General features: G+C 36.9%; 1 protein-coding gene across 2 annotated transcripts in view; it reads left to right on the top strand.

The window, feature by feature from the left end:
- The window catches only part of NEBL (nebulette), a 338,669-nt gene that overhangs the window by 270,583 nt on the left and 51,774 nt on the right, over positions 1-16,312 (top strand). Inside the window, exons 8-13 of one of the 2 annotated variants that reach the window (XM_027121789.1) lie at positions 163-276; positions 1,909-2,010; positions 6,441-6,545; positions 8,323-8,430; positions 10,885-10,995; positions 14,132-14,242. The exons of the other annotated variant lie outside the window; for it this stretch is intronic. Coding sequence (XP_026977590.1) covers positions 163-276; positions 1,909-2,010; positions 6,441-6,545; positions 8,323-8,430; positions 10,885-10,995; positions 14,132-14,242 — 651 coding nt within the window. The remainder of the gene's footprint in view (positions 1-162; positions 277-1,908; positions 2,011-6,440; positions 6,546-8,322; positions 8,431-10,884; positions 10,996-14,131; positions 14,243-16,312) is intronic. 2 annotated transcript variants of the gene reach the window in all.

Below are 16,312 nucleotides of genomic sequence, written 5' to 3'. Positions count from 1 at the left end.
GGGTGGGGGAGTGTGGGAGGAAATACCAGGAATTTAAACTTTTGCTATCATACATTTTTAAGGTAGCTTTTATCTGATCTAATTAAAAATCAAACATGTTACTTTGAAAGCTTAAAGGTAAATGTGCTATTTAATTTATCCTTTTTGTTTCTTTTATGGAAGGTTAAATACAAAGAAAAATTTGATAATGAAATGAAGGATAAGAAACATCATTACAATCCTCTTGAAAGTGCTTCTTTTAGGCAAAGTCAGCTGGCCACTGCCCTGGCGAGTAATGTAAGTTACTTTCTGCCTCCTGACTTGCAATTCACAGAAGATTATTTTCAGTATATTTTGATTCTTGTTTTGTCGGACTTGGCTGTGTGGTACTTGTGATACTTAATCAAGATCATGTCATTTCCAAATAATTTTAGAAAAAGCTGAAGCATATTTTCTTGAAGCTTTTCTGAGAAAAATTTCATATTGTAATTTACTATCAATGGTTACTGATTACTAACTAATTAATAAGTAGGAACAATATTGCTAATAAAACTATTATAGCCGATCAAGAATAGAAATAGATTATATAGTTTCTCAGAAAAGTAGTGTGTAGTATCATAAATTAGTGATTATGACAATAGTTCACTCATGTAATTATGCATGAAATTGTGCATATTGTAAAGTATACCTGGTGCATAGTAGTTTATCATAAGGAAATTTCCAGAAATTGTACTTGAGATGGCTTACAATTTCTTTCTTATCCCTTATGTAAATTCTGTGAAATACCTCTTCGTAAGTTTTGTTTTCATTTCATGTCTTTAAAAATAAAGTTTCAATTTATAAGAAAAGATGTCTTAATTTTTTATGAGAATTAGGAAGAATATGAAAAAAGAAACATGGAAAGAAATCAATTACTTTGCTATAATTGAATGATGTATAGAGTACCTTTTTAAATGTTAAGTTTGACTATTGTTGAACTGTTGCTTTGTTAGAGCATTTAAACCTTTCAACTCCTGTCGTATCCTTGGGACTTGGTATATTTTATTTTCATTAATGTTTAGAAGGTATTGTAATTTGTGTTCATTACCCAGCTTTTGTTACCAGCAATTGAATTAGGTGTTTCTGTCTTTTAGGACCTTTGGGAATATCATAGTGATTTATTTTTCTTATTTGATTATTTTTGTGTGTGTACAAGCGTAAAACAAATAGAGTTGGGATATACTTAAAGGAACCTAGAGCACAGCACTGGAAGCTCAAGGTTTAGAATCAATTGCCTGGATTTGAATCTTGCTCCACCACTTAATATTATGCTTTCATCTTTGTGCCTCAGTTTCCTCATCTGTAAAATGGGGATATTTAAAGTATTTACCTACTAGGATTGTGGAGATTACTTAATACATATAAAGTGTTTAAACAGAAAAGTTTTTACTTGTTTACTTACTTACACAGTAAGTGCTTGATGTTTTCTATTATTAACATTTTATTATTATTATTACTAATATTATTATGTTTCCAAAGCAACTGGTTAAAGAGAAAAGAAACATTCTATATAGTAATAGGATGAAAACCACCAGAAGCTCTAAGATAGACACAAAATATAATAGAAAGATGGTGGTAATTTCTAAAGAGTAAAGTTTCTATTTTCTTCATTTTTTGCAAGCAGAATTTCTGTTAAAGTTACTTGATTCTGTTAACATCACCCTTTCTGACCAAGTAAACAAAAGGAGTTACCAAAATATTTTCAAGTCCCTGTAGTTTTCTTTTATTCATTCCGTAGTAAATGAGCACCATCTAGTGGCTCCTTGTAAATTCATTTGTCAATTTCCCGTTAAATAATACTTTGTTGTGTTTAAAATAATAATGGCCATAATGCAAAAGCGTAATATTTTCTTCTCCTAGATGGTATTTTGTTCCATGTTATTTTCATAGGTGAAGTACAAGAAAGACATTCAAAATATGCATGATCCAGTTTCGGATCTCCCAAACTTGTTTTTAAACCACGCTTTGAAAACCAGCAAAATGCTCAGCGGAGTAAGTGGTCGTTTGTTGACAACTGTAGGTGTGTGTCTCTGGAGCCGATGTGTCTGCAGTGCTCATGAGCGCACCTGCTTCCTTAGGCGAGCCCGGCCTTCACTCCTCCCTCAGTAACTCACTTAATGAAAAGTAGTGTCTTGCTTAAATTCCCACCCAGGCTGTCGCTTTACAAAGCTAGCTCTTTAATATCTCTTGAATACAAACTTTCTTGTTGAACAGCTACCCTTCCAAGTGTTTGTACGATCGTCCTTTCTGTCTTTCTCCTTCCCCTTTCTTTCTCTGTAGTAGATTGAAGCCACTTGGAAGTCAGGGATCTTTTATTTTGTACAGGCCAGAGCAGAGTGTCTGGTATTCAGTAGATAGCATAAAAGTTATCTTAGTCTAAATTATATCTTCTCCAAAAATAAATATCAAGGGTGTTTGTATTGATGCTATACTTTTACTCTTATGAAGGTTTCGATGTTTTCTTCAGCGCAACTAGGAGGAGAGGGTGATTTCCTCATGTCCTGATGAAAATATCTGTGTCCACTGCCAAGTGGTCCATTCCCTCAGAGCTCAGCTCTTACATGCTGTTACCAGCACGCAGTGCGTCTGAACCCTGACTTCACTGGCTCTCATTCCTGATGACCCTGGCTCACCTGTGCCTGTATTTCCTACATCTCAGAATGGCCCTCGGTGATGATGAACTCTAATTTGACCTCAAGTTATTTCTATGCCTATTTTAATAATTACTCAAACATTATCCAAATTTATCATATATCTGCTTTGGATCAGGCACAGATTTGATGGAAAAGTATTGATATGTTGGCAAAGAATGTGAAAAAGCGAAAACAGTCATCTTCAAGAGATGTACCCATGGTCATGCATGAGAAAAATCTGTAGTCAAACCCTGGTTCCCAAATCATTAAATAATGAGATAACAGCTTCAGTTCAGGTTAAAAATGTCTACACTTGGCTTTGATATATTGAAACTTCTGTTCATTACTTTGTAATCCTCTTTTCTTCTTGAAATGTAATCTGCGTGTAAATAATTTGTATTCACGGAGATTAATTAATTAATTAATTATCACTGGTCTCTGGAGGAAAAGCAGTCCATTATTCTTTCCTGTCTCTTGAGCAGGGATGAAGGTTGGGAGACTGTCAGGCACAGAATTAGACTCAGTCCCTGGATGCTTAATTCATGCTGTCCTGCCATTTCAATGCTTATCCCCTGCTCCTCTGCACACATGCCTCTGTTCCTTGAGTGGCTCTGTTTCAGTTATACATTTTCTGCCACGACTCATAGGTATGCTTCTAAAAATCAATATGTTTCTGTGCTCTGAGCCTCTGCTTTCTTTATGTTTAGTCTTTGCTCATCCAGTTTGATCATTGCAGTAGCATTTGACCTGGGACTCTTTCTCATCCCTATTTCGGTTAAATTTCCTTAGGACACAAGGTTTCATGTGTAAATAAGCCAACAAAAATATCATGGTGGTAATTCAAAAATTTGGTAGCTAGAAAAAAGGCATGCCACTCGTAGGCAATATTTCTTTTTAAAAATATTGACCTTGGGCTTCCATGGTGGTGCAGTGGTTGAGAGTCCGCCTGCCGATGCAGGGGACACGGGTTCGTGCCCCAGTCCGGGAAGATCGCACATGCCGCGGAGCGGCTGGGCCCGTGAGCCATGGCCGCTGAGCCTGCGCGTCCAGAGCCTGTGCTCCGCAACGGGAGAGGCCACAACAGTGAGAGGCCCGTGTACCGCAAAAAAAAAAAAAAAAAAAAAAAAATTGACCTTTATTTTATAATAGTGGTGAAAAGCAATAATAGTAATTGTTTCTATTTTCTCTTCAACAGAGAAAACCCACCAAATTTGTATATTCCACTTGTTTTATGTACCACTTATAAAGTTTAAACCTTCATTCAGGTTGCTTTTGCCTGGATTATAGATTTTTTTCCCGTTCAGTCATAGAATTGTGACTGAACAGTTACTTCATGGAAGAGAAAGTTTGAGCCAAAAAAGGTGTTACTCTGAAGTTTCTACTTATTAAAGTTGCACGATGTTACACTGGCTCGAATTTATTGTACATCAGAATTGCCTTCTTTTAAATTTTAATGTAAAGAGAATTGGGATTTTGTTGATTTACAAAGGCAACTTAATTTTAATAAAAGATTGAGTAAGGGAATGCTTAAACAGACATTCTGCCAGAATTAGTTGTCAGTTTGTTATAAATGGCTGTTTTTTTAAAGACCTCTGAATGTCTTTGATATAAATCATAATTTTAAAAATTGTAGTGTGTAGAGTAAAATTAGTGCCTTATGAGTTTTTACATCCATACTGATTAAATTTTTGAGAGAACATTTTCCTTTGGAAAATAGAGCTCTATTAGCTTTCAGTTTCTTTTATAACTGCATAAATTAAAAATATATATATTGTGTTACTCTGTATAATTCCCACTAGGAGGCAACAGAGACTATTATATAAGAAAAAACAAGTATTGGTAACCTTTTACAGATCTTAGTTCAAATAGGGTGGTTTTGTTTTGGTTTTAAAATAGGAGTTTCTGAAATTCTCTGTAACTACAATAGATCATTGAGTTAGGGACAGTAGTTTTCGACCTTTTCTCAGTATATACCCATTATCCCAGACTTTATTAGTTCTGGATTTTAACTTAGTAATGGAATGTATCCTAGCTTGTTACATTCAGTTCATAACTATTTTATAAATATATATTATAAAATAACTTGTAATCAAATTATAACATCTCTAAGTATACTGTTATTCTTTGAAATTATCTTTTTTTAAAAAAATTAGTAGAGAAGCCAAAATTTATTTAGAGATTGTTCTCTTGCGTCAAGATGTACTATGTGAACATTTTCATGAGCTTCCTGGGGGTGCTATCCTCCCTAATGTATTCTGGTTAGAGTTTGGGGAGACACATGTCTTAGTTCCCTAATTGGCTGAAAATGCCTCTGGGGACCATTGCTGCGTCCCCAGGGAAAGCAGTTTTCATGTGTAGGGCACTTGGACCTTCCATCCTTCCCATCCCTGGCACTGGGCCTTCTTCCTGCTTCACTCTCAGATCACGGAGCATCTCCTAAGGCCCAAATGTCCTAGCTCTTTCCTGCTCCCTTTCAAATGCTGCTTACCTTGCCCTCCACTCTGCCACTTTCACTGAAATCTTCATTGTCTTAGGAGCAACAAACTTTAGCTGAAGTCTCTGTAGACGTGAGTCTTTGAGAGTTGCCATTTACCTCTAAAAGTCTTTGAGAGTTACTATTTACCTCTAAAAGTCTCTTCCAAATAGGCAAAATAACTAAGTGTCCAATCTCCAGTGATAAAAATCAGGAAGCAATTTTTGTCTTATTGCTGCCTGTTGTATTTAGAGTCCTACACTTGCCAAATGTGGCATCCTTATCCATTCTGGTCTCTTCCAAATTCACCTTTTTTTTAAAAAAATAAATATATTTATTTTATTTATTTATTTTTGGCTGCGTTGGGTCTTCGTTGTTGTGCACAGGCTTTCTCTAGTTGCGGCGAGCGGGGGGTCACTCTTCACTGCGATGCGCAGGCTTCTCATTGCGGTGGCTTCTCCCGTTGCGGAGCACGGGCTCTAGGTGCGCCGGTTTCGGTAGTTGTGGCTCATGGGCTCTAGAGTGCAGGCTCAGTAGTTGTGGTACATGGGCTTAGTTGCTTCGCCGCATGTGGGATCTTCCCAGACCAGGGCTCGAACCCGTGTTCCCTGAATTGGCAGGTGGAGTCTTAACCACTGCGCCACCAGGGAAGCCCCAAATTTACCTTTTTGTCTCTATGTCTAAATAATGTCTTAATCCAGTTTCTTCACCTTAAAAATGCAACCAACCATACCCAGATTCCTCAGTTTCTCTTCCAGGCACTTCCTACCCTCTCCTTTTAGGAAAATTAGTTGAATTATTTCTCACTCTCTAATTTTCCTTATGAACCCCAATCTTTCTCAGGGCTGAACCGTTGTATACAACTTATTTTTCTTTCCTGACTCCAGCTTTCCGTTCCTATGTTCTTTCTTCTTTTCTTTCCTTCTCTTCTTGTAGATGAAATTAAATACATTTCTGTTCTAGAATAAGGGCAGGACAAGTTGCCTTTATTTTGCCCACTTTGCCTGTTCACACAAGTCACGGGTTTTCTGTTGTCACTCCTCAGTGTCGCAAATCTCTTTTACATTGTGTTTACAGCCAGTTGTCCTCTGCTTCTCTTCAGTGTTTTAGATGCTGTTCACATTGACCACCTAGAGCTGGTCTATCTTGTGTTGTCGGTTTAGCGCAGGGTCAGAAATCTGTACAACCAGCCATGGGAGCCTGGTGGTAGCTTTGCAGTTCTTGTTGGCTTGCATTTTTCAGTTTGCATTCCTAAGTATTAGTTGCTCTCATCAGCCTCTTTTATTCTGACTTTATTTTCATGTTCTCTATTTTAGCGAGAGTATAGAAAGCTTTTTGAGGAAAACAAAGGCATGTATCATTTTGACACGGACGCTGTGGAACACCTGCACCATAAAGGCAATGCCATGCTCCAGAGTCAGGTATGAGACCTCCCCAACCCAGACCCTGTAACAGTCACTGCCGGGCACCTGGACCGAGAATGTGCAGCTCCTGGAAGGAATGTGCGTCGTGAAAAAAATCTCAAACACTACGCTCTCTATATTTATTGGGCTGGGGAAGCTTGAACCATGTTTCATATGCAGGCATTTCATAATATTATAGTTACTATACACAAGTTAAAACTTATAATATATGAGTTAATTAATTAAATGATGATCATATCTCATAATTTCAATTTTATAGTGTACTGGTTTGTCATTTTGAGCTGCAGAAGTAATTTTCCAGGCACAAAGTTCATTATAATTTCTCAGTTCAATTATAAGTGTATTAAAAAGGAAGAACTATCTTACCAGTGTATTCTACATTAATGTTTCTTTCGACTGTGAAATTCTATGTACTCTCTGAAAGAAATCTTTAAAAATATCTCTTTTCTTGAACACTTTAAAGTTGATAACTTTTCTTTGGTTCTGAATTTCAATGGTTGCAAAAGATGTTATTTCCAGCATCTATTAAGATAAAATTTTACATCACACTTTTAAATGTATCCCATGGAACATAAATTCCATAATGATGTGATATCCACCTTCATTTATTTAAAAAATATACAAACCAGCTCTCCTTTAAGGTTTGGAAATGTATATGTTTTTCTCTTGTGTTCTTACTTTTATTTCGTTTTCCCCACAAAATTTTATCCTAACATAATGTGTTATTGTACTTCACACACTCTCATCGATCATTCTATTATACTTCTCTAAAACAAAAGTATTTCTAAAAATAGGAATTTAAAAATTTGTTATATTTCCTGCCACCACAAAGTTCTAAGTTTTGAAAAGGTTCTTTTGGATTTAATTACCATTAAAATTATTATTATAATACAACTTAAGAACCAATTTCATAAGTAATTATTATACCTAAGGATTTTAATGAAAATACATTTCTGAATGAAATGAATCATGATCAGAACTTTTCTGTGAATTTAATTTAAAAAGGTATATTGCTAAAAAAGCCGGCCACTCTGACAGCTTACAGAATATAATTCTAGTTTTTGTTTTCAGGAGATAGAAAATATCGATCGTTTTATAAACCGAAATTTATTGGTTTGTAACTGAAATTGGTTGTAACTGAAATAAATAATTCATGTTATGATATTATTAAATAATGCTTAGTGAAACTGAAAGAAGTCACATAAAAGCTCTGTGTGTGTGTTTCACTCAGTGTCTACAGAAAAATTCAACAGTCCCAAAGAACACTGTCTTTCCTTTGTCAGAAAGAGAGAATCACAGCTATGTTTTTCTTCTTGTTCATGATTTACTGCTAGGCATTCAAAGTTATCACGGGGATCTCTCTCTCTCTCTTTTTTCTCTCTCCTTTTTTCTCTGTCTCAGCCTCTCTGTCTCTTTGTCTTTCTCTCTCTATATGTACCTATACCTGTGTGTATAACATGTGTGTATACATATGTAACCCCACGTATATGATACGTATCTATATATCCCAGCTGTCTAAATACTTATACAAGTCCTAGAACTACATTGTTTAGTTCTAAATCATTTTTACCCCTTAAGGTTTTTAATATATTACCTGTTTACTTTCATTGTATATCATTAACCACAGAGAACCCAGTCATCAACCTAAGTGGCCAGAAGAGTGTGATTTTAGAAGATAGGGTGATTGGTTTTGCACATATATTTATTTGACTTTGCTCTATTTGTGTAAGGGCTTGTAAGCTTTATGTGCCTTTTATACTGTTTTTCAATGAAGGTTAAGTACAAAGAAGAGTATGAGAAAAATAAGGGGAAATCGATGCTTGAATTTGTTGAGACACCGTCATATCAAGCTTCAAAGGAGGCTCAGAAGATGCAGAGTGAGGTGGGTCCCTTTGTTTTGTCATCAACTGTTTAATGCAAATTTGATGTTTTATCATTGAAAGGAACCAATAGAGTGGTTCAGAATGTTTAGTGGGTCCGGAAGAAAGTACACTGCAGTGGTTGGCTGTTTCTGACATTAGGTGTAAATCAGCTTTAATGTTTAACTGTAGTTATACATTTATTATATGCTGTGGAATTAACTTACGTTGTGGACGGTGTGGGTCTTTCATTAATATTGGCTTTCAATTTTTGCTATTCTGATTTCTGGTATTGTCACTAGGGGAGAATTATCCTTTGCAGAGGCTGAGACATGTTTTCCCTTAAATTTATAGCCATTGGCTATTAGAGTTTTAGGCTCAGCAATTATGTTTCTGCTCATCAGGGCTTGAGGAGAAAGAAATCTTCCAATGGAAAATATCTTTGAACCACATTTATACTCTAAAGATTTATACTCTATAATTTATTCTGTATAAATTGGCAGATACATTTTATACTAGAAAAATAATATATCTAAAAATCTTAGACAAAGTTGGATGTGAAAGATGTCTTTAAATGCAGGACCAGCGAAGTAGAGACAAGAGATGGTTCTTATTCCTAAGGGATAAGCTTGACCATGTGCTTCTTTAAGGGCCTCCCACAGGTAAAGCTAAGTATGAACTCAGGAGAAGCCATTCATGTTTTTGTTATAGCCCATAACTAAGCTTCTCTCACTTTCTTCTAATGCCAGATGTAGGTTTAGCCAGTGTGTTTTCTAGAAGAAATCTCTAAATCTGGCTTTGAAAAGTTCTTTGTCTTCTGTTCCACAAATAGAGCTCTCCTACAAAAAGCATACTTCAGTGTTTTTTTCTATTTTCTAGTCCTATACTGGCGAGTTCAAGTCATCGTCAATCTTCCTTAGTGAGTTACTTCTGTCAAATAATTTTTTTTTGAGAGAAGGGCCTTTTGAAGTGAAAAATAAGAAATAAATAAATGTACATATATTTGTATTTCATTTTTTAGAGTCATTTCTGGCCTCAAAATGCCCTAGATTCAGCTTTATAATTATGATCTCAGTTGGTTCCACATAAAGAGGACCACTTCTCATCATTGTTCTTTGGTGCGTCTGTAGTTCCTTTAATTCAGTGTGTTTTCTTCTTAATTAGCTCTGTTAGTTTTTATAGAACATCTATGTCTCATGGCTATTCCTGGATTGTTTGTTAAATGGTAAATGGCCATCTGTAACTCAAATGTAGGGGAGGGGACAGTGTATTCTCTTATCCTCCCTCACAGTTTGGAGAATTTCTGTGCACAGTTACCTATCCCTGTAATAAGTACATAATGATCCTGGAAATAGCTTTTCATTTTGTATCAATAGGAATAAATTCATGCAGAATTTATTTATTTTTATGATCTTTGTGTTGCAATTTGAGTTAAATATTGAGCTGGTAAAGTCTGGACCCTTGTTTGTCTGGTAAGTATTTCACATGGACGCATATTTTTGTTATTTAGGGAGACTTTTTATAGTCATGAATCCTGGGTTTCCATTGATTTTCAAACGCCTAGCTCAAATATAGAATTTAGAGCCTAATAACCAAAGGGTGGCAATGTCAAAAAGGCAGATGGGGGTGTGGATTTAGGCCCTCCGCAATCTCCTTTCATTTCTTGTCGTGAACTGTTACCTAAAGAACAGTTTATCAGGTTCCAGATAAGATTCTCCTCACAGTGTAACTTGATTCATGTCAACTCCGTAGATGGTAGAGAAATATTCTCAATGCCAAAATTATTAAAGGAAAATCTCCTCCAGCCTCCATTACATTTTAGAAATGGTCTTTTGTTTCCCTTGGCTGCGCCATGTGGCTTGCTTGCAGGGTCTTAGTTCCCGGATCAAGGATTGACCCCCCCCCCCCACCCCCCCCCCCCCCCCCCACCAACCGCCCCCCTCCCCCCCAGCCCTCGGCAGTGAAAGTGCCAAGTGTTAACCATTGAACCGCCAGGGAATTTCCAGAAATGGTCTTCCTTGAATTCACATAAGACTAACATTTAAGAGGGACGATGAGGACATAAACGTTCATTCTCCTTTGGTTTGAGTGGATTTCCATGCCTCTAGATTTTCTTCCAGTGGGTGGATCCACTGTCTTTTGGGTGGACCAATCGGGATCCAGTCAAATAGCCAGTGGTATTGGTTCTCCTCCTGAAACGGGCTGATGTCAAACAGTAACAGAGTCTGAGATGTTAAGTAGCCCCTCTCAGAATGCTTTCCTAGAGGGAGCCGGTGTACTTGAAGAGCCTGCTTTTGTTTGGTAGAATTCTAAAATTTATGATAAAGTTGGAGTTATTTTCCTGTAAATAAAATATTCAGAGGTGGTAGAATTATATATGAAAAACATCAGTTTTGTGCCAGGAACCCTTGTTCTATTATCTTTTCAACAGTCACTAATATTTTCTAAATTTAAAATCATATGGTCTTATCTAACAGAAAGTTTACAGAGAGGATTTTGAGAAGGAGATTAAAGGAAGGTCATCGATGGATTTAGACAAGACTCCAGAGTTTTTACATGTAAAGTACATCACCAGCCTTCTGAAGGAGGTATGATCCTACTATTGCTATACGATTCTACAAAAGACATTTAAAGAAATAACCCAGGAAATAGGTCCTGAACAATTCTCTACTAATTCTCTAATTCAGTGTTTGAGTTATTCATCCATTACTCTTTCCCTCACTTTGAGCTTTACTAATAGAGTTTTCCATTTTCATTAAAAACAGGTAAGTGTTAACATTTCCGTTTAAAGATGAGGGAAGAAATTACCCAGATTTCCTGAAAAAACTTGAAAAATAGTTTGATTTTGTGTTTGGGTTGTAGCTTAGAAGCTCTATAAGTAGTTTTACAGCTTTATAGCAGTTAGTTTTTCAAAAAACTATTTTCAATATGGATGAGGCTAGCTTGATTCTCTCAGATTTAGTTATTGTAAGAACATGTATTAGAACCATTGTTTCCTGTTCCTTCCCTGCACTGCAGCATTCTCATGACATTTGATATCAGAAATGAGGTGCTTATTGTGACAGTCTGGATAAATGGTACATTTATAAGTGGTTTTTGTTCTAAGTAGGGAAAAATAATGTTTAGCACCTAGAACCTAGGAATTCTTGTCCATTTTTCATTTTATGCTCAGCAGGACGTCCTCCCAAGCCCCAAACTTAGTGGTACATTTTGGCTCACAGTGTATTAAATTTGTTGAATATTAAGGCCCTCAAATCTAACAATTAAAAATATCATGTTCACAGTTTAAAAGTTTTGTTTCTTTTTTTTTTAAAAACGGTTGCTAAGTAACCTGGAGCTCTTTCAATTCTCTGTTTTTTTTTTTTTTTTTTTTTTTTTTGTTACGCAGGCCTCTCACTTTTTTGGCCTCTCCCGTTGCGGAGCACAGGCTCCGGACACACAGGCTCAGCGGCCATGGCTCACGGGCCCAGCCACTCCGCGGCATGTGGGATCCTCCCAGACCGGGGCACGAACCCGTGTCCCCTGCATCGGCAGGCGGACTCTCAACCACTGCGCCACCAGGGAAGCCCCAATTCCCTGTTTAAACAGATTCTCTTTACATTAAGAGAAAGCGTTAGAGAACTCCATTTCATCCGGAATTTTGAACTGAAGAAACTATTCCTGAAAGAAATGTCTTAAGCCAGTGAAATAAATTGGAGTATAATTACCTACACAGACATGAATCATCATGAACTTTTTTAATAAGCAAATGCCAACTGGCCTTTACCATTTAACTGCTTTTAGAAATTTAATGTGATTCACTGTTGTATATATGCCGGGCTGAAACAGGCATATAATTTATGGAAGAGAGTCCTTGCTACCCTACCTCTTCTCACTTCTAGATTCTATAAAAGCTTTTGAAGTTGAAGGGTGATCATGTGGCAGCTCCCTGCTATTCTTGTCTTCCATTTAAAAAATATGCACTATTTATATGAAGTTTTTAAAGGGGAATCTTTTTCTTATTTACATACAAATGAAAATGTGAGATCTATTTTGAGAATCATAAATGACTTAAGAATTCCCTGGTGATCCAATGGTTAGGACTCCATGCTTCCATTGCAGGTGGCCTGGGTTCTATCCCTAGTCAGGGAGCTAAGATCCTGCATGGTGTGGCCAAAAAAAAAAGATGACTTTAATATACACGCCATCGCCAGTCTCTTTTATTTATCTTTTTGAGTGAATCTTATTTTAGACTTACTGATCTAGAATGTATGCATCAGTGTAGGAAAAAAGCCTAGAGACAATGATTAAAAATCTTTTGATTAAGTTATAGTGATGTCTAATTTTAGAAAGAGACTCAGTAACTTAATGAAATTGTGACTTCCCTTTGAAAGTGTGAGCATTTGGCTTTAAATTGTCTTCTCATTCTTTACTTTATGGTCTTTGCATTTCTGTTGCCATTTAAAGTATTCAAAGTATCATTTTATACTTCATTTCATTTGATTTCCTCAATTGTCCTTGACACTGGTAGGACAAGTACTTTTATTTTCATTTTGTTCTGTGGAAATCAAGGCTCAGTTACTTAAAGTTCTCTTGAAGTTCACATGACCTAATGAGTGAAAGAACTCTGACTTTCATCCAGGTCATTTGACTCCAGAGCTCTTTCCAAAATTACATGCAGGTCATTACCATGTCTTGTAGGCTATTAGTTAAGCAGAGTACTGGCTAATTTAATTAAACTGGACAAAGAGAAAATAACATCAAATGAATCCTAGAATTAACTAGAACATGATTTCTTATCATTAAAGGAAGTCTCATCTTTCATCTGACAAGTTAGTCATAAAGGCAGCTTAGTTGAATTGGATTAAGATATATATTGTTTTCATAATTCAATTAGTAAGAAGACAAGAAATTCATGAGCACACACAAAAAAACCCATGTTATATGTAAGGATTAGTAAAGACATTTGGATCTACTTAACATATATTTAAATGGGCAAAATTCAGACTATATATTATCAATCTGTGGGAAATTATTTGGTTTTACAAATCTTTGAATAAAACGGAAACTTTAAAAAAATTTTGGCCATATCAGTCCTTTTGATTTTGTAGTTTTTCATTCTTTTCCAATTATGTTCTTCTGATGATTCATATTTTATAGACAGCTTTCAAATAAATACTTAAAATAATTAGTAAGAAACATGCATTCCTAAGATCTTCCTCACCATTTAAAGGGAAGATGTCTTTTTAAAATACGGCACCAATATGGTACCAAAACATATGAGAGGAAAGGATGAAAGAAAAAAGACTGATAATATTGGAAGCCACTCAAGCATGATTAAAAAAGAAAATGAAGTATCTGTAGGAAATATAGAGCATGAATGCTCCGAAATCTGGTTCATTCCTTTCTAGAAATATTTTCTTTCTGTGGTCTCTGGAAAACATGTAAAACAATATATAGTAAGGCAGATAGCTAGTGGGAAGCAGCCACATGGCACGGGGATATCGGCTCGGTGCTTTGTGACCACCGGGAGGGGTGGGATAGGGAGGGTGGGAGGGAGGGAGACGCCAGAGGGAAGAGATATGGGAACATATGTATACGTATAGCCGATTCACTTTGTTATTAAAGCAGAAACTAACACACCATTGTAAAGCAATTATACCCCAATAAAGATGTTAAAAAAAAAACAATATATAAATTAGAGCTTCCTAGTAAGTTTCACGCCATAATATTCTTGTCTCATAGAAGGAATATAAAAAAGATTTGGAAAATGAAATAAAAGGGAAAGGAATGGAACTTAATTCAGAAGTACTTGATATTCAGAGAGCAAAACGTGCATCTGAAATGGCTAGTGAGGTGAGTACATTTATGTAACAATTGAGAATGTATGCATTTTCAGCTGATCTCCTTGTCTGTAAACCTTTCTCAGAGATTTTACAGTCGACCCTTGAACAACGTGGGTTTGAGCGGTGCAGGTCCCCTTATAGAATTTTTCAGTTGTAAATTCTACAGCGCTCCACGGTCCGTGGCTGGCTGCATCTGCGGATCTGTGGATGCTGAGGATGTGGAGAGCCGATGATGAGTCATAGGTGGATTAATCCTCTTGTTGTTTAAGGGTCAACTGTGTACAGTATAAATGTTCCACAGCTTTTATGTGTAAGATGATTATAAGCAGCTATGACCTAAAAGAGTCTTTTCCCTATCGATGAATTAAAAAAAAATGATGCTCCCCAGTTCCTGTCTATGTGGTGTGAGACAAATGACCATTTCCTCATTTTAGAGAAAATTCTATATAATTAACCAAAATAATTTAATAAGGTTTAACTTCATCTTTTAAACAAGTGAAAGGCATATTAGGAAGGTGTGTTATCACGGTCTGTCAATAACTGTAGTTTAAAAGTTCCCATGCTGGGGCTTCCCTGGTGGCGCAGTGGTTGGGAGTCCGCCTACCGATGCAGGGGACACGGGTTCGTGCCCCGGTCCGGGAAGATCCCACATGCCGCAGAGAGGCTGGACCCGTGAGCCATGGCCGCTGAGCCTGCGCGTCCGGAGCCTGTGCTCCGCCACGGGAGAGGCCCCAACAGCGAGAGGCCCGCGTACCGCAAAAAAAATAAAAACTAAAAAATTTTTAAAAGTTCCCATGCTGTCCTGCCCATAAACAAAATGACTGTCCTAGTCCTTGCCTAGCTACTAAGTGAGTCCACTTAAACCTCTGTATAAAATGATAGTGGCCATTACTTACTTTACATGAAATTTACAAGAATGAAGTGCCTCTGAAGTGCTTTAAATCCTTTAATCCTTGTGTTATGTCGTTACTTTAATAGTAAATAATGGCACTGGGCTTTGAGGAGAATCTGGCTGACTTTAGCAGTGAAAAAATTTAAAGCTTTATCCCCGTATGTTAATAAACGGTGGCGATGATGGTGGTGGTGATGATGGTGATGACCCTATTAGGTTGCAAATGATAGAAACCCAACTCAAACTGGGTTAAGCAACAAAGAAACTTTGTTTTGGTTGAAGAACAGAGAAATCCGAAGATCAGGTTTCCTTCAGGTTGGAATTCGAATGATGTCTCTCTTCCTTCATCCCTCAGTTCTGTTATCTTCGCAGTTGCTTCATTTGTGAGAGGCTGCTTCTATGTGATGGCCCCTCTTCACGACAGGATAACTCATGTCTGTGGCCACTGATCCCAGTAGGAAGTGAGCATCTGCTTCTTTAGAATAGGATTAAGGTCTAAGGATTGAATCTCATTGGGTCACCTTCTGTCCTGTGCCCACACTTGACCCAATCAAGACTGGAGTCAGGAGTCAGTTAACTTTCTAGGTAGTTTAATGATGTTTTAAATATAAAATATTCTAAATTGATATGTGTTTCTAAAGATTTACGTTCGTCTTTGGCTAGTGTTCTTTACATAAATTAAAGGAAACATTAAAAGCATTTTAATGGAATTAAAAGTATATGTGGGTAGTAGGAAATCAACCCACCCAAAGTTTATGGATTGAGAGGGGTTAGAGGTAATTCCTCAAGAGAAAATTGTAGAAGTTTTGGCCGGAATAGGGAGGAATAGATGCTGTTCGGGCAGAAACAGCAGCTGTCTGCCACGATGTCTGGCTAATATTGTCATTACACTTACCCGCGTTAGTAATTTTCTACAAATTCTTCTGTTGTGATGACATATCCAGTGACATTCAGAGTCAGATCTTGTAAATCACTTGTCAATAATACTTGGAAAAGTTGTTTTAAACTCTCAATGGCAGAGTTCAGCCAGTGAAAGGTGAATGGCAACACGGTAGCAGGAGCAGCAAAAACCCAGGTCTTCGCATGTGGGTATAGGAGTAAAAGACCAGAAGAAGCTGTCAGTTACTGAGCACCCGCTCTGTGCTGGGCACTAGGCTATGTGCTGTCTCACTGGCCCTCCCAGTGATC

The sequence above is a fragment of the Aethalodelphis obliquidens genome, unplaced genomic scaffold (genome assembly GCF_003676395.1).
Source record: "Aethalodelphis obliquidens isolate GAN/ISIS:26980383/991018 unplaced genomic scaffold, ASM367639v1 scaffold23, whole genome shotgun sequence".
Taxonomy (NCBI): Eukaryota; Metazoa; Chordata; class Mammalia; order Artiodactyla; family Delphinidae; genus Aethalodelphis; species Aethalodelphis obliquidens.
This window is presented reverse-complemented; position numbering and strand designations above follow the sequence as displayed.